Here is an 18,495-nt window from a genome sequence, read left to right as displayed (position 1 = left end):
TAAACTCATAGTAACATTTTATTAAATAGTGTATCACTTCACTACAATAGATTTACCTTTATAAAACTAAGTTTCTTTCGTAGAAAAGATAACCCCAGGCCTGGCTCTCCCTTGCCAAGGTTTGAAACTCCAGGCTGAGGCTGGGCATGGCTCCCGCCTGCCCCTCTGATGGCCTTCATCTGTGGGCACCCCCGAGGACCACAAAGCTGGGCTTCTCGCTCCCAAATCCCTGGCTTTGGTGCAGCCTTGGGTGAGTTGGGCCAGCTGAGTCCATCTCCCCTGCTTAGAATGACCAGGTTTAGGGGGCTTAGGGCCCCTCCAACAGTCCCATCTGTCAGAGCTGTACCCAGGGACCTGGCACTTGCCTCCCTGCTCCCCTCCTGCACCACCAGGAACTGGGAAGACGGCTGCCATTGCCTTGACTGCTGGGCACGTCCCTTCCTAAGTGGGTGGACCCTGCAGGGCTACGGGCAGCCTCGTGCTGAGTCCCAACAAGCTTGTCATCCGAATGTAGGACGTTGCTGTGGAGCATGGTCTTCAGCTCAATGCCCTCGCTACCAGGAGTCTGAAACTTGGCCCTTTCCCTGGGCTCGCAGGAGCGGCAGAAGGCACGTGGTTACAGGCCCCTCCAAGGGGTGGGCAGCCCCCACAGGCACGCGGCTAAGAGAATGGCAGCTGAAAGCAGTCAGCCCCTGACGGGAAGCCCGGGGTATCCCTGGGCAGGGAGCAGGCAGGGGCCACCCCCCCCAGGAGTGGGCCCTTGGCTGGCCACAATCACCAGGAGACCCTGGGCAGTGCTCTCACCCTCCACCCATGAGCTCTGCGCCAGGTCCTCAGGGCAGCCTCCGTGGGGGGCGTGGAGGGTGCCGATGCCACAGGGCCAGCAGCCGGCTTGGGGACAGGAGCAGGATAGACTGCAGTCTCGGGCAAATCCGAGTCTGTCGTGTAACTGACGAGCCGTTAAGGTTTATGTGCCCCATACGTTTAAGGCAAGTAGTTTAAGTTAGGGCCATCTGGGGCAGGCCACGGGGTCTCCCAGAACACAGCTCAGGGGGCCCCAGAATGCTCTGGAGCTGGACCCAACACCACGTTCTGCATGCCCAGCATCTACCCCTAATCGGAAACATGAAGAGTGGGGGAGACAGGGGCGCTGAGGACCCATCCTGCTGCCGGACACAGAACTTCAGCAGAAAACTTCTTTTTAAAACTAAAACCCCAGCCCTACTGCAGCCTCAGCCCTTCTGCACCGGTGAGTGGCCACGCCGGGATGAGGCACCCATGACAGCCCAAACCAGGGCCCAGAGGCCCAACTACGCCCCAAGGCAGTGGCGGGGTCCCTCTGGCGGGCTCAGCGCACGGCACACACGTCCAGGATGCAGAAGCGCGCGCGGCAGGTGGGGCAGGGCACACGGCTGGCCAGCCAGGTGTCGGGGCGCTGCGGGTCCTGGCGGCTGGCGAACCACTTGCCCATGCAGGTGAGACACCACATGGGGCGGCAACAGCACTGCTGGCACTCGCCCTCGTCCGCCTCCTGGCAGGTCTTCACCAGCCTCACGCTGGCCCGGGTCTGCATGCAGCCGATGCACGCCTCCAGGTCCTGCAGGCAGCCCAGGCGGTCAGAGGGAGCCCTGCCAGGCCGCCCTGGGGGGCCCCCACCGCAGGAGACGTGGTCCATGGGGGCCCAGCTGGGAAAGCCGCCACCCCTGCCCAGTCCCCCACCTGGCTGCTGGGGACCGAGTAGGCCGGGTTGACCTCCACCAGGGAGGCGAAGGTCTCCAGGAACAGGTCGCCCAAGCTCTGGTGGATGACCACGTTGGCCGCACTGCGGATGGGCGCCCGGAGCTTCTCACACAGCTCACCATACTCCGTGGAGTTCAGCCTGCACGAGGTGTTTGCTGCTGGGTGGGGAGCACCGGGCGCGTCTGCGGGGCAGGGCTGTGGTTCCCAGGGGGCTGGCAAGGACCCCGGGGCGGGCAGAGAGACCAAGGCTGTGCCCCAGTGCCCAGGGCGCCCACAGCCACACAGACGTGGCGGCCCAGGCACAGCCCAGCAGCCAGCAGAGAGGGCCCTGGGGCCGGAGCCCACAGACCCAAAGCTGCCCACTGGCCCCCCGCGATGTGGGAGGGCAGGAGGGCGGGAGGACTGTAGCTGAGACACAGAGAGCCTAGCCCTCGGCAGGTTCAGGCCCAGGGCATGTCCCAGGAGGGGCCGTGCAGGCCAGCCGCAGCCTGAACTAGACGGGAACACCTGGGCTCGTGCCCAGGCCTCAGAGCCGAGGGAGCCACCGAGCCTCCGTGCTACACGGTGGCCCCCAAACATCCCCCCTGTGCTCCCCCCGACATGCTGTGGAAGGCGGCTCGGAGCAGGGTGTGCAAAAAGGGGAAGCGGAGAGTACCTGAGGGGGGCCGGGGGGATGGGGGCGCTGAGGGAGGGGCACGCTGGAGGGGCGGCTGATGGGACCAGCTCCCACCATCATCACCTCCTGGAGCAACTCAAAGACCAGAACTTGGGCGCTGGCTGGCCACACCCACCCCGGCAACCCCAGCCTCACCCCCACCCAGCCGCAGGCCCGCCTACCGGATGTCGAAGGCCGGCACGGCAGGGTTGGCACTGGCCACGCGGATGGTGAGGAGTTGCACAGGCAGGTTCGAGTCTGGGGAGAGGTCGTGCTGCTGGGACTCCGTCACAGTCAGGTGCACGTCCTGCTGCTGGGCCACGTGCACACGGTACGTGGTCACCTTCATCACCCACGTGTCCGTCACAATCACACGGGCACCCGGCGCCCCCGTGGCAAACTTGTCGATCCGCCGGAACTCGGTGTCCACGGAGGAAGCGACGGCCCGCCAGCCTGACTGCGGGAAGGCATAGTGGGCCAGGGTGCGGGCCAATGGGTGGTGGGCCCACTGGTCTCGGGACCAGTAGTAGATCAAGGTGCAGGCGATGGTGGGCAGTGTCAATGCCAGCAGGAGGAAGACCCGCCAAGTCTCCGGGGCCTGGCTGGGGGAGTAGAGCCGCTTTTCTGAGGCTGCAAAACACATGCCCACGTAGTAGCCTAAAAGGGACAGGGCAAGCCTCAGCAGAGGTTGGGACTGCCACACTCATCCTCCTCAGGTGGTACCCACCAAGGTCCACAGTGCTGTCCCTGACCCTCCAGGGGGGCACACTTCCTTTAGTCCCCAGCCCTGGGCGTGGCCCTCTGCCCTGGTCGGCTCCCAGAGCAAGACCATGGTACCCCAAGGCAGGTGGGCCTTGCCCGCTTCTACAGCTGACTCACCTCAGTCCTTGCCCTGTCAGCAGAAAACATTTTTATCTTACTACTTTAGTTTTGTACAAATGACATATAACTACCAGAAATAAAATGAGAAAAACCTAGAAAAGCAAAAATAAATACAAGGATCTGGCGTCACCCAATGCAGAGCTGCCCACTGGCCCTCCTGGGGCCAGATCTTGGCCTCTGGACCCCACCTACTCTGAGGAGGCAGATCAGACCATGGCCCGTCCCAGAACTGGGATGTCGTGTGCCAGACAGTAAGCAAAGAACGACAGGAGCATGTCACAAGGACACAGGAGCCAGCTCCAGGGCTCCTGCTGGCCAGATGGGGGCCAATTTGCATGTCGAAATTAATGAAATAGACAGTGACCTGCAGCACAGATTTGAAATTGCAAAAATAATAATAAATGTTGTTGATCAAGTTGATATGCTTTAAGTAACTCATCGTGTGGAAATAAATAACACATCTCTAAAGGTTCAAAGGTATTTCAAAACAAATTCAAAAAGAAAAACAGACTCCTTGTCTGATCACAAGGCCAGGCTCCACCTCATTTCCTCCTCAAGTGGCCCCCGGAAGTCACTCGGCTCACCTTCCAGTTTCCCTGTCCATCACGGGATGGTGGTGGCCCAGCCCCCCACAGCCTGGTGGGAAGATGCAGTTAGAGGCTCCATAAAGCTGCAGAGATCCTTAGTTCCCAGGGCGGAAACCCAACACACTACCCTCAGGAGAACCCAAACTCCTCGTGTGGGAAGCCGGCTGACAGGCATCTCTGCATCCCTGCCTCCCTGGGGGCTCAGCAGAGCTCCCAGCTCACCACGTCGGCCCTGCCTCTATGCTGGCGTGGGCTCTCCTCTGCCGCCTTCCACACAAAGCAGGCAGCCCCCATGCACAGGCCAGCCTCAGCCCAGCCCACTCTCCACGCCCTGCTGCCAGCTGGAAACCCCTCCCTGTGTCCACCGAGCTGCACACGCTGCTGGCCACTGCCACCGCCCTCCCAGACTTACTTCTGACCCCAAGTCCTCCAGAGAACCCCACCTAGTACCCCATCCAACCAGCCAGCCTCCCAGACGCCAGCGAGCACCTGGATCACCACCCAGCACAGCCCCTGACAACGTCTGAGCGTCCCCCCCACACACACGCCTTCCCTGGCCTCTGCACCTGTGACACTCCCAACTGGCGTCACCCTCTCTGCCTGCCTTTCCCGCACCCACCGCCCAAAGACTGGGGCGGGTCACCCCTATTTGCATCAGTTAACTCATGCCCCTCTCCTGGGAGCTGCCCCCCATGTGACAGCTCACCACCCGCCCCAGTGAGCAAAGCACCCCTTCCCCCAGGGTTGAGTCCGCCTTTCCGCCAGGTACCTGCAAGAGGCAGCTGCCGCCAGCACCGTTCTCCCCACTCCTGGGAGCACACGGGCGCTTGGCCCGCAGCCTCGGCTCTACCGCACGGGCGCCCTCCGCCGTCCCTACCCCCTCTGGGGTCCCGGAGCTCGGTCTCGAGCGCCGGCCACGCCCGCCGAGCTCACCTAGCGGCAGCAGGGAGTGGCACAGCAGCGTGGCGGCCGTGCGGCGCAGGTGGTAGGGCACGAAGGCGGCGTCCTCGCTGCCCAGCCAGCCCGACAGCAGGTTCTGCACCGTAAGCCCGGCCGAGTGGAACTCAGTGGGGGTGAACACGAAGCACACGGCGAACACCACGTAGGCCAGCGTGAAGGTGACCTCGGGGCTGTCCATCGCGCAACCGTCGCCTCCGGGAAGCCGTCCCGGCGAGGCCCACTGCCCCAGCGAGGAGAACAGGCCGCGGCGCCCGGGTTCGGAAGGCGCGGGGCACTTTGGGAAATGGAGTCCCCACCCTCAGGCCACTTGCGGGGCGCTCTGGGAGATGGCGTCCTGCGGGGCACTCTGGGAAATGAAGTTCCCGGTCCCCTCGCTCGGACAGAAATTGTGAGCTGCCGCGACAGTCCTCGCGAGGGTTTGGATGCGCCTCAGGACCCGCCTTGGTGGCGGTGCTGCACTTAGCCCCACTGCACAGCTGGGGAAACTGAGACTGGGGCGAGCGGCTCTCAGGCCCTGACCTTTCCGCGCAGCCCAGGCGCGTCCGCAGCAGAGCCCGAGATTTCCGGGAGACAGCAGGCCCCGCAGTCACTGCCCGCCCGCAAACGGCCTTTCCCCTACGCCCGCCTGGCGAGCCGCGGTTACCGAGAGTTCCGGCGTCCGCCGCGCCCAGCGTGCCGTGACCCCGGAAGCGGAACCTCCTCGTGGGCGTGACCTGTGACTCGACCTCCCATTGGCTGGCGGTGCCCTGCGTCCCGCCCCAGCCACGCGCTGATTGGCCGCGCGCGCCAACCGTCGGTATTTGAATCGGCGGCGGGCAGAAGGGCTCCCGGACCCCGTGCCTCCCGCTCCCTCGGTTCCGCGCGGCGGCCGACAGGTAAGGCGGCGGTGGGGTCCGGGCTCGGGGCTCCGGTCCCGCCTCTCGCCTAGCCTCGGGTCTCTGCCTGCCGTGCTGGCGGCCACCCTGGACGTGAGCCTAGGCCCCCTCCGGCTCGTCTCGCGGCTCCGCCCTGCCCGCCGTCTGGGCCCCTCCTCGGGGTACCCTCTCGCCTGCCCTCATCCCGCCCGCCCGGGCGCAAACGGAAGCGGAGCCGATGGGTTCCCGCCTCTGCCTCCCGAGACGCCTGGTGGCTCCTACGTCGCCCTCCAGGAGGCCCCTCCGGCCCGCTGCGCCGGCCTCTCCTCTCCCTATCCCGGTGACCTCGTCCAGCCGCAAACCACCCGTGGCTGTGACTTGCAGAGACACGTCTCCGCCTCTGAATACCCGCGGGCTTGCAGCTCTGCGCCCAAGCCTGGCCTCCTAATTCCGGCCCCTCCTCTGGGCGCAGCCCCACCTGAGAGCCTTCACCGACTCCTGCAGCACCTGACTCCTGACGGACCTGATGTGGAAACCTGGTCTCCACGCTCCCCGCCCCGCTGATTCCGGAGAACCCGCTCGCCCCCCGCCACCAGTCCTCCTCCCCGCCTGGCCCGGCTCCCTCTGCTCAGGAGACCCCTCCGTGGCCCCACCATTATAGAAGCCAAACCCCTAAAGGCTGCTCTCATTGTTCTCCCACCTTCCCCAGGCGAAGGGGGTCTTCCGGCAAGATGTCTCCCTTCTGTGTCCTCCAGCCATCCAGCGCCCTTCCCCGTTTTACCCCGTTGCTCAGGCCAAACCTAATAGTGACCCTTGGCTTAGGCTTATCTTTCCCGCCTCCGCACGGCAGGTGCGGGCTGCTACCGAGCCAGGGCAGACCGCTCCACCCTGGCCGGGTGCCAGAGCTCTGACCGCCCGCTTCCCTCCGAGCCCTCCCTGTCCTCCAGACGCAGCGCCCTACCCCCGCGCCCTTCAAGGTGGCTTGTCACCCTGACCTCCCACGCTGAGCTCACCTCTTTCCAGGCCACCCTTTCTCTCCCTGCCCCAGCCACCTGGCCTCTTGCAGCCACAGTCCCCAGGGCCCCCACCGCCAGCAAGGACCTGTAGTGCCCCCGGGCAGGTCAATGACCAGTGCTCTGGTGTCTCCGAAGTTGGGAACACCACGGTGTTGACCATTATGAGGGCTTCGGAAGGAGGAATGGGATTGTTCTAAAACCTCCTGGGCCCCACTGGAGGCCCCTGCTGCAGAAGCGCCTCGACTCCCCCCCAAGTGACTCTGCACTTGCTGCTTGTTACTTCCTCTAGCTCCTGCTCTGAGCCTCGGCCCTCCTGACGCCCTAGTCCAGTCCGTTTCCCAGCTCCATGGGTGGAGAGCAAGCTGCTGTGCCCTTCTGCTTTTCTTTTTTTTTTTAATTCTCTTTTTTCTTCCTCCTCCTCTCTCTTTATTTTTTTGAAATAGCATCTTATTGCATTACTTACTCATTTTTCATTTACTTACTTTGGCTGTGCCGGGTCTTAGTTGCAGCATGCGGGCTCCTTAGTTGCAGCATGCAAACTCTTAGTTGCGGCGTGCATGCAGAATCTAGTTCCCTGACCAGGTATCGAACCCATGCCCCCTGCATTGGGAGCGCAGAGTCTTACCCCCTGGACCACCAGGGAAGTCCCCCCTCCTGCTTTTCTGTTGTCCGCTAACTTGGCAGCTGCTGCACCTCTGATGCCGAGGCCTGTGGGGAGGCCCAGGCTTCCTCTGCCCCTTGCAGTTTTGCCACAGATCAGCCCTTATCTGTCTCCCAGCTTTTACCCACAAAGTTCGAGTTATTTCGAGCACTTGGGTCTTCCTTCTTGCCCTGTGGGCTGAAAGCCCCTCTAGCTCTTTTTTTTTTTTTTTTTTTTTTTAATTTATTTATTTATCTATTTATGGCTGTGTTGGGTCTTCGTTTCTGTGCGAGGGCTCTCTCTAGCTGTGGCAAGCGGGGGCCACTCTTCATCGCGGTGTGTGGGCCTCTCATTATCGCGGCCTCTCTTGTTGTGGAGCACGGGCTCCAAACACGCAGGCTCAGTAGTTGTGGCTCACGGGCCTAGCCGCTCCGCGGCATGTGGGATCCTCCCGGACCGGGGCACGAACCCGTGTCCCCTGCACTGGCAGGCGGATTCCCAACCGCTGCGCCAGCAGGGAAGCCCGCCCCTCTAGCTCTTGCTCCTGGGAGGTGGCAGCTCCCCCAGAGCAGGGTGGGGACTGCGTGGCAGAGGACGCACTGCCTGAGGTGTGACCCACTTGTGCAGGAAGGCGGACGTCCCCCTTGCAGCACTGTGGCATCAGCTGTCACCTTCACATATGTGCGTCCAGACAACGTGGTGTCACTGCCCTACTCCTGACGCAAAACTGTCTGCTTTTCAGAATGAGTCTGCACATTTTCAGTGACGAAAATGTCACTGGTGACAAAAGTACAGAAAACTGCGACTTCCTGTTTTCACCACCGGAACTTACCGGAAGATCATCTGTTCTCCGTCTGTCACAGAAAGAAAATGTACCACCTAAGAGCACAGCCAAAGCTATGAAGGTAAGCACGTCTTGCCTCTGCGTACTATCTACCGTGCGTCACACATGAGGTCACCTGCTTTCCCGGTGACTTACTGAGCTGGCAGGGCAGGGCATGGTGCTGCCAGCGTGGTGCTTGAAGACTTGAATTATTGAACAGGTGCCCTCCTCTCTCCCCGACAGGTTACTTTTCAGACACCTCTGCGGGATCCACAGACACACAGGATTTTAAGTCCCAGCACGGGCAGCAAGCTTGAAGCTTGTTTTGCTCTGGGCGACACCATTGGATTAGAAAACTGTCATCAAGTCTGGACCCAGAAAGAGAAGTAAGTGTTGGCACTGTTTGATGTACTGCAATTTGTAACCTCTCTGATGGACTTGGCAGGAAAATTCTGTTTCATCTGTCACATCCGGTTGGGCTCCTCCTGGTCTCTGCTCTGAGTTTGTGTAGTGTGCGGCCCAGAGCACCTCCGAAGCCGTTTGTTGTTGGAAAAGTGAATAATAAAACAGGAAGTTTAAACTTCACATTCTGTTCCTCTGTTGTGCTCTTGCCAACAAATTGGCCTTGGTTTTTGTTTCTCTAACTTCATGAAACGTCCTGGCCGAATCTCCAAGGAGGGACGCTCTGTGGTTTTGCTTCTTTTTTAGCATTGCACTGGGGTCTCCTGCTTGCAGGTCCGTCTCCTGTCCTCAGCAGCAAGCCCTGGAGAAAGCTTACAGATAGCTCTTACCGCTAAAGGCAGAAGAACCCGTCTGTTGTGTAATCTGACCAGAACACGTGTGGCCTGACGAATCAGATTTGAAACACTTGACTTTAACCAGCAGAAGCTTCTTTGCAGCCTCGCCTGGCATTAGGTGGTTGGCTTGCGTGAGGTGGTCGACAGTGTGAATGCCAAGGCTTTTCCTGCCTCTGTCTGGAGACGAGGACCCTGGCGGTGGCTCTTCACCCCCAGATGAGGCTGAATTAACCCGGCTGGCGCCCCGAGGGACCCTCTGCATCCAGAATGGGAAGGGGCCTCGCTGGCACATTTTGTTCTGACTTTTGCTGACTTAAACTGTTTAAAACTTGCTTTTTCTTTTAAACAGATTTCAGGTGTGCAGAGAAAGGTATAAAAGCAAAAGGTCACTAACATACCTTTCACCTCGCTCCAGTGAAATGTCCTTAGGCCGAGTATCCCCCCATGGCTGGAAACTCCTCAGACCGGAATCTCCCCCTCTCCCCAGGTTTCCTTGCTACTTTTCAACTTTAATTTTTTAGTTTTCATTTTGAGATTCAGCTGAATGAGATTAGAGTGACTCAAATACTGTTCTTTTGTAACAATCCCCAGGAGGGAAGGCAAACCCAGCCGTTCAGACGCTGCCTCCTGGCCCCCGGGTCTGAGCTGCTCCAGCCACAGGGCAGGGGCGTGGAGGGGCCAGGAGGACCCGGGAGCTGGGCCCTGCTCCTTGTGAAGGCAGCGTCCTTGACCTGGCCTTTCTCTCTCCAGCGGGAAGCCTGACCCTGGTGTGCCCTGCCTGTCCCTGCCCGTGTAGCTGGTGGTCCCCAACCAAAAGGGGAAAATAGGCCAGCATGGAGGACCTCAGCCTTGGCTGTTGTCAGTCAGGTTTCTCCTCTCTCTCAGCCACCTGTGTCTCTAGGTGGCCCGCCCACACTGACTTGTGGGAATGTACTTGTGAAGGTTAATCTTGAGGAGAGGGTTGACCAAATGCTCTTTTTTTCCCTGTATTTAGCTAATGTTTTCACGTGGACTAAAATCTAACTAAAAACCTAACTGGTTCCTTAGTGTTAACTAAGTCTTTCTAAAAAGCCAACAGTTCACCAAGGAAACAGACACTAGAACGACCAATGGAATTCTCCAGAAGCCAGCAGTGGCTGATGCCAACCCGCCTTCAGAGGACATGAGACCAGCCTCTGACGACGGGCGTCGCAGCGGGCCCTGCTTGGCTCTCCTGGCCTGCCTGGGTCCTGCAGGCTCTTCCCAGACGCCCGAAAGTGTTGAAAACCCAGAGGCACCTCCAGGACAAACGTCGGGCAGCCCTGAGCACACCCAGGAAGGACATGTCCATCCTCGTTCCTTAGAGGAAAGTGCTACCTCTACCTCCACAATTCTAGAAGACCCTCCCGGGATGGCGTCCCAGGACAGAACAGAGGACCTGCTGAGAGCCACAGGGGAAAACTCGAGCGGGGTCCCTGCTCCCTCTGCCGGGGCCGCTTCAGCTCCTAGTACCCACCCCGGAGAAGCCCGCGGAGCAGAGCCCCTCGTGGACCTGCCTGGCGAGGCCCCAGCGGGCTCCAAGGTCACTGCCAGCCGCGAGGACACCGCCCCAGCTGGCCCCGTGGAGGCTGGAGGCGCCACGTTCCCCAGTCCTCAGAGGGAGGAGGCCGAAGGCCAGACGGCCGACTCTTTGAGGAGTGAGCCCATAAGGCTGGAATTTGACTTCTCTGACGCCACCAGCAAAAGGCCGCCCCCACTGAGAAAACAAGGGAAGACCCCGGCTCTCAGACCTCCCTCGAGGAGACCAGCGGCGAGGCAGGAAAAGGAGGAAAAGGCCCTCATGGAGGCGGGCGAGGGTCCCGATCCCCCTCCCCGCGGGTCCAACAGCCTGGACCGGGGCAAGCTGGACGACCCAGACTGTAACCCCGCCGGAGGTGACGGAGAGGCGCGGCCCCCAGAGCACCCCAGGAGCGGGCCGGCCACAGAGGCCTCGTCTCCAAGCCGGTGAGCACGGGGTGGCAGTGGTGGGCGCGAGACCAGAGATGCCACCTGCGGCCCTGAGCCGGGGCCCCGGGGCAGCTGCCACAGCTCTTGGGCAATAGCGGGGAGGGGGCGCCCGCGCTGAGATGCGTTCCCTGCGACGCATCCGTAAGGTCTAGCGAGATACCTAGCCGAGAGCCCCAGGATTCCCGCAGCGCAGCTCCGGGGAGCTCCGTCTCCCGGCGTGAGCCCCGCCGCAGGCCTGTCCCCGCTCCGCGGGGACGCCGCTCAGCGGCCGAGGGTGCGCCCAGCCGCCCGGCACCGGCTTCTGTGGCAGTTTCCCGGTAAAAAGGATAAATGGATCCTTGCGGTTTGCTTTTTCTTGAGTTGAAATGACCTCAGAGTGCCTTGTCCGCTTCTGAGGAGCGATTCTGTTGTAGGTGAGGTCGGGGGGATGGCTTTGCGGGGCCACCCGGCTGGGCCTCGAGCCTGGCTCCTGGGGGAGGGCTGGTGGCAGCTCGGTGCCGGACGGGGAGGTGTGGGGCGCGGGCCCTGCTGACCCCGTCTCTTTAGGCAGGTGCTCTTGGCCTCGGCGGATGACACACCGGGGGCGCAGACCTCGGCAGGGACCGCAGAAGCGGCGGGCGAGGTACGGGTGTGGGCAGGCGTCCTCATGCTGTTGCCACGTCTGCGGATCGTCACGGGGCAGAGGCAGGCCGGTGGGGCTGGGGGGTGGGACACGCTGCTTCCCCCGCTCCCCCACGCCCCCTCGTCTTGACGCGCCCCCGCGGTGACCCCGACCTCCTTTCCAGGAGGGGACCGCAGACACTTCGGGGGCGTCGGCTCCCACCAGCAGCCCGGGCAGCAAGCCGCCGACCGTGCCCACTGACCCCACACCCCCGACCCCCCGGGGGCCGGAGCCCGGCCTGGACCTGAGCAGGGAGCACTTCCGGGACCCCGCCGAGGGTACGTCGTTCACCGTCCTCGAGGCCAGGGTGCTAGAACCGTGTTCCGTGGCGCCCGCGGGCGGTCATCCTGCGGGCAACCCCGTCCCCTGACTTTAGTGATTCACACAGAAACTTCTGGTTTATCAAACGATGGGCGTTTTCAGGAGAACAGGACTAATATCTGTGATACTAAAAAAAAAAAAATTTTAGGCCAACTTAGAAAAACAGGCAGCAGACCTGACTGACTCAGGCGGTACAGATACAGACACAGGAGGCAGCGGGACCTCGCTGAATCGAAGTGCTGTTTGAAACGAGACCCCGTAGAGATAAAAGGAGAAGCCCTGCCCGTCCACGCACCCGGGATGAGGGGGTGGAAGAGCCGCGGGTCTGAGCTGCCTTCAGTGAGGACTTCCAACTGAGGCGCTTTTCAGGACAGGAGGCAGCTCGCCAGGATCTCAGTTCTGGTGACTTAAAACCCCCAGGCCTAGAGAAGGCAGGAGAGGAGTGTAGGGTTTCCGTGTGGCAGGGCCATTGTGGGGTCCTCCCCGTGCGGGCGGGACCAGGAACCGTGGATCAGCTCCACTGGGGCAGCCTGCCCCCCCACCGCCAGGGACCCTGGAGACACGTGACTCGGGGTTTGTGTCCTGTGACGTTTCCAAGTCCCTCGTGTCACATTGTGTGAGGACTTCCTTTTATGGCTGAGTAATATTCCCCGTGTGGATAGACCGCACCTTGTTTCTTCTTTTACCAGTTGATTGCCACTCTTTGGCTCGTGTGAACGAGGCTGCTGGGAACACTCACGTACACGTTTTGTGTGAGCGTACGTTTCCCATCTCTCTGGGGCAGACGTACCCTGAGGGGGACACGGTAACACTGTGTAACTGTTTGAGGAGCCGTCCAGCTGGTCCCCACGGGGTCCGCACCCTCCACTCTGCCCCGCATCGTTTGAGGGTCCAGGTCTGCACCCCACTGTCCCGGTGGGTGTGCGGTGCGGTCTCGGCGTGTTTTGGTCTGTTTCCCTGCTGACTGACGTTGACCTTTCATGTCTCTTTGGAGAAGCATCTGCTGAGTTCCTTTGCCTGTTTTTTAATTGGGTTTTGTTTTTTTTTTTTTTGAGTTGTAAAGATTTCTTGTATAATCTAGGTAAGAATTCTTCTTTGGGTACATGATTCACAAAAATTCTCTCTTTGCTTTCTTTCTTTGGCTCGTCGGGTCTTAGTTGCAATACTCGGGATCTTCGTTAGGGCACCCGGGCTCTGTAGTTGTGGTGTGCGGGCTTAGTTTGTCCGTGGCACGTGGGATCCTGGTTCCCCAACCAGGGATCGCACCCACGTCCCCTGCATTTGAAGGCAGATTCTTAACCACTGGACCACCAGGGAAGTCCCTCTCTCCACTTCTCGATGGTATCCTTGGAAGCACAATGTTAACTTTCCAGCCCCATCTGTTCTATTGCTGCTTGTGCTTTTCGTGTCAATTCTAAGAAATCACTGCCAAATCCAGTGTCGTGGAGATTTGCCCTCATGTTTCCTTCTAAGAATTTTATGGTTTTAGCTCATACATTTAGGTCTTTGATCCATTTTGAGTTAATTTTTGTCTATGGTGTGAGTTACTTAGGTTTTTTAAGCAAAGGTCATATTATCAGAAATTCAAGGACTCTTTTAGGGTGGTTCTACACAGTGGTTCTCAACCCGGGCGATTTGGACCCCAGGGGACGCCTTTGGTTGTCATGCCCCCGGGAGTGCTGTCAACACCCTGCGGGACACGGCCCGGCCCCACGGAACCATCCAGCCCCAAGCGTCCTGAGCCTGAGGGCAGCAACCCCGCTGTGTAGCAAAGGGCCGTCAGTCAAGGGTGGACGGGGAAGGGTGCCGCTCCGTGTGCACAGCCCGAGTGCTGGCGGCGGGTGCCGAGCTGGCCTTGGTTTCCCCCGGGCACCCGGCCCGTGGGGTGCGGCTGGCAGCTGGCGTCTCCCTTTCAGTTCTAGGCACGGGGGCCGAGGTGGATTACCTGGAGCAGTTCGGGGCGTCCTCGGTGAGTTCCCGGGCGCCTTCGCGGCGGCCTTTCCTCAAGTGCGAGTCTCAAAAGGGGCTCTTTCTAGAGCAGCCCCGGGCCGCGATGCCTCAACCGCGAGCGGTGCCCGCGTCTCACCGGACGTGCTGGGCGGCCCGGCTGCTTCCGCCGCTCTTCCCCGTGGAGTCCTGTCCCGGGCCACCCCCCGCAGGCCACTCGGGTCAGGGCGGCTCCCGGGCGGGGCGTGGGGCGCAGCGTGGAGGCTGTCGTGTCGGGGGCACCGGTGACCCTGCTTCCTCCCCTGCAGTTTAAGGAGTCGGCCCTGAGGAAGCAGTCCTTGTACCTTAAGTTTGACCCGCTCCTGCAAGACAGCCCCCGGGGGCCGGCGCCTGTGGCCCCGGAGCCCAGCAGGTGCGCTGGGGCGGGCGGGAACCTGATCCACACAGGCCGTGTGACGATGGGAGCGCCCAGCCGCAGGGAGGGGGGCAGAGACAGTGGCCGGGCCCCAGCTGCCCTGGCCGAGCTCGTAAGCAAGTCTGTAAGCGGGTCTGTGCTCTTCTGTGCCCGTGCGGCCCCTCCGACAGCAGAGGTGGGCAGGCTGATGGGCCGCATGGCCCACGTGTCCCGAACATTGACCCCGTGGCCCTGGGGGAGAGTCTGGGCCGACCCCTACGCACGCAGACAGCACGCGTGTTCTCTTCCGGTCTCAGTGCACGGGGCACAGACGCGCATTCCTCGGGAAGCCCCCTGGAGGCCCAGCTGCTGGACCTGGACTTCGCAGGAGCCCCGGGCGTTCCCGTAAGTGGTTCGTCCCCTCTGTGGTGTAAAGAAACACCTAAGGGCCCGGCTTTCACGTGCTGTGGATCTGAAGGCTTAAGGGGTCCGTTGGCCCGAGGGGCCGCCCCTGGCTGCGCCGTGCCATCTGGGGAGCCGACGGGGCAGAGAGGAGTGCCAGGGGAGCTTGCGGCCCAGCCGGTCTCTGTCACCCTGCAGATGCTCGGCCCAGCTCCATGTGACCTCGGACCCAGGGCTCCGCTGCTGCCCGTGGGCCCCATTGTGGACGTGCTGCAGTACAGCCAGAAGGACCTGGACACTGCGGTGAGGGCGAGGGGTGCGCTGGGGGCGAGGGGTGCGCTGGGGAGGGGAGGGGAGGTGCCCGGCGAGCGGCCCCCACCTGCTGGCTGCAGCCCTGGGGGCGGCGCCTGCAGGCTGCTCTGAGGAGCCTCGGGGAGCTGGGGGTGGCAGCTCTGCGCTGGCCTTGCTCACGCCGCGCAGGCAGGATCGCAGGCGTCCGCTCAGCGACCCCCGAGCCAGGCACCCAGGCAGCTGAATGTCCTGCGTTTCCACCCAGCGTCTCTCGCAGAACCTGTTCGCAAGCGAGGGTCTGGGCATCCGCTCTGAGCTGCCCAGGGGGTAGCAGCCCCCACGTCCCCTTGCTGCCTTGGTGATGCCCTGGGTGGCGTCCGGCTGGTCCCCTCTCAGGCAGGCCTGTGCGCCGGGCCGTGCTGGGCCCAGCAGCTCCCGGCACCCGCCCGCCGTCTTCGGGCGGTGTCCTCTCTGCCGCGGGGCCCTCCCCTGCACGCTGCTCTCCCGCCCCGCCTGTGTCGGGAGGCGTCCCACCGGCGCACCCACCGCACACCGACCCCCCAGCACTGCGACGTCTGCTGAGTGGGGCGGGAGACCCCAGCACGGGAGGACACCGGCGCCAACTCGGGTGTGTGGTCTGCACAGGTTGGGGCGATGCAGAAGGAGAACGAGGCGCTTAGGGGCAGGTGCACGGCGCTGCAGGAGAAGATCCTGGAGATGGGGTGAGTCTGCCTGCTGGCTGCCCAGGGCCCCGCGACGCACTCTCGGGGCTCATGGCACCTGCTCTCCTTCCACAGGAAAATCATGGACGGGTTTGAGGGGACCGTGTACCAGGCGATGGGTGAGTGCCAGGTGCCCGCGGGCCCCTGGGCTGGGGCAGCTGGCAGTCAGGGAGGCTGGGGGGCGCTGGGCCCCGGGTGCTTATCAGCCCTCAGGTTGGCCGGGCCCCGAGTTGGCATCCGGGGCCGTGGCAGCAAACAGACTGGGTCCCTCCAGTGGGCGCTGCACCCGCGGTCTGCCCCCTGCCCCGGGGGCCGCGCGTCCAGCTGCAGTCTCCGTGGGTGCTGGGCACCGGGTGTGTCCGGGCTGGGGCTGGAGGCCCTGAATGTGGGGTAGGTGTGGCCTGGGCTCTGCAGTCAGGCCCTGGGTTCGTTGTCCGCTGCCTCGGCTTCTGGGTGGAGCTGGTGTTGAGGAAACAGCTGTTTTCTGGGCACTTGGGACCCCCAGGTCCTGCCCTGGAAGGTCCCGAGAGGGGGGCTGGTCAGCGCCCCAGGGGGACCTCCTGATGCTGGTCGTCTGTGGCGCCACCTGCTGGCCGCCCGCTAATCCCGAGCGCTGGTCTTCCTTTAAGAGGAGGCTCAGAAACAGAAGGAACTTGCCAAAGCCGAGATCCAGAAGGTTCTGAGGGAGAAAGACCAGCTGACTGCGGACCTGCACTCCATGGAGAAGTCGTTCTCCGACCTCTTCAAGCGGTTTGAGAAACAGAAGGAAGTGATCGAAGGCTACCGCATGGTGGGTGCCTGGCCGGCGAGAGGCCCCAGGGACAGCGGGGTCGGCATTGGTGCCAGTGGGGCAGCGTGGCAAGCAGTGACGGGGAGAGGCTGGGGGCCCTGCAGGGAGAGGGGGTGAGCTGAGCCTTGGTGCTGAGTCTGGGAAGAAAGGAGAGGCCCCCCCGGGGGTGTGGGCCCCAGGCTCCAGCCCTCCTTCTACCCGCACTCTCAGCTCGCGGCTTTGTCGCCTACTGCCAGACGTGAGTGCCCGCGAGGCTGTCCCTGTGTGGCCTGCACAGAGACCGCTGCGTCCAGATGTTCCCTGCCGCTGCTGTCTCCCTCCTGGGGCAGAGGAGACCCGGCCCCCAAAGCACAGGGCTGGGGGGCAGGAGGGCAGGGGCTGGTCCGTGGACCTGGGGCCCGGCCTGCTTTCCCCCGAGGCGCCTGGATATAGGCACGGGGACTGAGCAGGAGGGCTCTGTGTGTCAGGCAGGGTCCCCGGGGGGCGGGGGGTCAGGCCCCGCGTCCGGAGGCCTCTAACCGCGGGATGAGGAGGCCTGGGGCTGTGGGAGTGCTGGCCGTCTCCGGAAGGAAACGGGAAGAGCTCTTCGCCTGCAGCCTGGTCCACCGCGGCTCCACGAGTGACCCAGCGAGCCTGGGCCCTCAGCTCAGGGCTCAGCGTCCGCTCTTCCTTCCAGAACGAAGAGTCGCTGAAGAAGTGTGTTGAGGATTCCATAGGGAGGCTCGAGAAGGAGGGCCAGAGGTACCAGGCGCTGAAGGCCCACGCGGAGGAGAAGCTGCAGCTGTGAGTGCCGGGGCTCGGCGGCGGGCGGGTGCAGGAGGCCCCCTCGGGAGGGGTCTGGTCCCCCGCGGGCTCAGCCCAGCCCCTCTGCTGCCCCAGGGCGAACGAGGAGATCACCCAGGTCCGGAGCAAGGCCCAGGCGGAGGCCCTGGCGCTGCAGGCGGTCCTGAGGAAGGAGCAGATGCGCGTCCACTCGCTGGAGAAGGTCGTCGAGCAGAAGGTGGGCACAGGGGCCCCACGGGTCCAGGCGGAGTGCGGGAAGAGCAGCCCTCCTGGTTCTAGAAGCTCTGGGCCTGCTCCCAGCTCCGAGCACTGGGAGAAATCTAGGGATTTGATTTTCCTCCTTCAGACTAAAGAAAACGATGAACTGACCAGAATCTGTGATGACCTCATTTCCAAGATGGAGAGAATCTGATGTGGCAGCCCCGACCTGTGCCGTCTTCCCCCCGTCTGTCTGTGTGTCTGTCTGTCTGTCTGGGTTTTTCTTCTCTGTTAACCTCAACTCGTTTTTAAACTAGGTTGCTTTAGGAAGAATAAATAAAGTTTCCCTTAAGTCTAAGCAATAGAGCTCTCCTGGTCTTCATTAAAGGGACAGTTTCCGGCTGAACCGACCACAGCTGCTGTCCGCTCCGTGCCTTTGGCCCTTCCCTGCCCCGCACCTCACAGCTACCCGATGGGTAGGTGGGTGGCTGGGCGGGTGGGCAGCCCCTCCTGGGGGTCGGCCGAGTGGGCTCCGGCCCCACCCCATCTGCCTGGACGGCTCTGTGGTCAGGGGCGGCTGTGTCTCTGCCTCGGCCGCAGATCAGAATCCAGACGGACTCAAGTCTTCGAGTAAGAAAGCAAACCAAGGCAGCCACGGCGGCAGCTGGCTTTGTGTCACCTGGCAAGGCCGCGGCCCCTGGTAGTCGAACACTCACCGAGGTGTTGCAGGGTGTCTGTAGCCGTGCCGCGTTCACGCCTGCCGTGGTAGCACCGAGCTGTCCTCGGCGGTGGGGAGGCCTCCTCCAGCCAACGAGGGAGGAGGGGTCAGTCTCGGGACCAGCAGCTCCCGCCTGGGTTTCCAGCCTGCCGGCCCGCCCCCCAGTAGGACCCCACAGTCTCCTGAGAGAGACCCGAGAAGACGGAGGGGATGAAATATTCGAGGGCAGGTGGGTCTCCTCTGTCTGTCTGGAGAGCCCTCCCTGGACAGACATTCGAAGCTCCTGACAAAAGCTCTGCCTCCACAGGCTCAGAGGTAAGAAATAACG

The 18,495-nt window shown here is 62.3% G+C and overlaps 2 protein-coding genes across 5 annotated transcripts; one reads left to right on the top strand and one right to left on the bottom strand.

The window, feature by feature from the left end:
• TMEM129 (transmembrane protein 129, E3 ubiquitin ligase) lies at positions 1–5,495 on the bottom strand. 3 transcript variants are annotated; one of them, XM_059923763.1, is made up of 4 exons: positions 4,798–5,495; positions 2,578–3,052; positions 1,720–1,879; positions 1–1,597 (listed from the first exon to the last, which is right to left on the bottom strand). In XM_059923763.1, exons 1-4 carry the CDS (start codon positions 5,000–5,002, stop codon positions 1,349–1,351), a joined length of 1,089 nt encoding a protein of 362 aa, XP_059779746.1. In that variant the 5' UTR covers positions 5,003–5,495; the 3' UTR covers positions 1–1,348. The 3 variants fall into 3 exon arrangements, with proteins under 3 accessions (XP_059779746.1, XP_059779747.1, XP_059779748.1); XM_059923764.1 differs by having other exon boundaries at positions 2,578–3,025; XM_059923765.1 differs by lacking the exon at positions 1,720–1,879 and having other exon boundaries at positions 1,457–1,597.
• Positions 5,496–5,629: 134 nt separating this feature from the next.
• On the top strand, positions 5,630–17,758 carry TACC3 (transforming acidic coiled-coil containing protein 3). Of its 2 annotated transcripts, XM_059924297.1 has the most exons (16): positions 5,630–5,699; positions 8,077–8,239; positions 8,401–8,543; positions 10,026–10,937; positions 11,487–11,562; positions 11,726–11,879; positions 13,839–13,891; positions 14,178–14,281; positions 14,581–14,668; positions 14,864–14,968; positions 15,602–15,678; positions 15,754–15,797; positions 16,308–16,468; positions 17,145–17,251; positions 17,348–17,468; positions 17,598–17,758. In XM_059924297.1, the coding sequence occupies exons 2-16, from the start codon at positions 8,078–8,080 to the stop codon at positions 17,661–17,663; spliced, it is 2,373 nt and encodes a 790-aa protein (XP_059780280.1). In that variant the 5' UTR covers positions 5,630–5,699; position 8,077; the 3' UTR covers positions 17,664–17,758. The 2 variants fall into 2 exon arrangements, with proteins under 2 accessions (XP_059780280.1, XP_059780281.1); XM_059924298.1 differs by lacking the exons at positions 17,348–17,468; positions 17,598–17,758 and having other exon boundaries at positions 16,310–16,468; positions 17,145–17,230.
• Positions 17,759–18,495: the final 737 nt, after the last annotated feature.

Source organism: Balaenoptera ricei, chromosome 5 (genome assembly GCF_028023285.1).
Source record: "Balaenoptera ricei isolate mBalRic1 chromosome 5, mBalRic1.hap2, whole genome shotgun sequence".
NCBI lineage: Eukaryota > Metazoa > Chordata > Mammalia > Artiodactyla > Balaenopteridae > Balaenoptera > Balaenoptera ricei.
The sequence above is the reverse complement of the archived record's forward strand: the minus strand, read 5'-3'. Positions and strand labels throughout refer to the sequence as shown.

What these genes read in the sequence shown, in the direction of transcription:
- TMEM129 (XM_059923763.1), bottom strand. Translation starts at nt 5,002, where the DNA reads ATGGACAGCCCCGAGGTCACCTTCACGCTGGCCTACGTGGTGTTCGCC. An exon ending in CCACTCCCTGCTGCCGCTAG is followed by an intron (nt 3,053 to 4,797) that starts GTGAGCTCGGCG and finishes TGTCCCTTTTAG; the next exon opens with GCTACTACGTGGGCATGTGT. An exon ending in GTGCCGGCCTTCGACATCCG is followed by an intron (nt 1,880 to 2,577) that starts GTAGGCGGGCCT and finishes CACCTCGTGCAG; the next exon opens with GCTGAACTCCACGGAGTATG.
- TACC3 (XM_059924297.1), top strand. Translation starts at nt 8,078, where the DNA reads ATGAGTCTGCACATTTTCAGTGACGAAAATGTCACTGGTGACAAAAGT. An exon ending in CCGCAGAAGCGGCGGGCGAG is followed by an intron (nt 11,563 to 11,725) that starts GTACGGGTGTGG and finishes CCTCCTTTCCAG; the next exon opens with GAGGGGACCGCAGACACTTC. An exon ending in CAGGAGCCCCGGGCGTTCCC is followed by an intron (nt 14,669 to 14,863) that starts GTAAGTGGTTCG and finishes GTCACCCTGCAG; the next exon opens with ATGCTCGGCCCAGCTCCATG.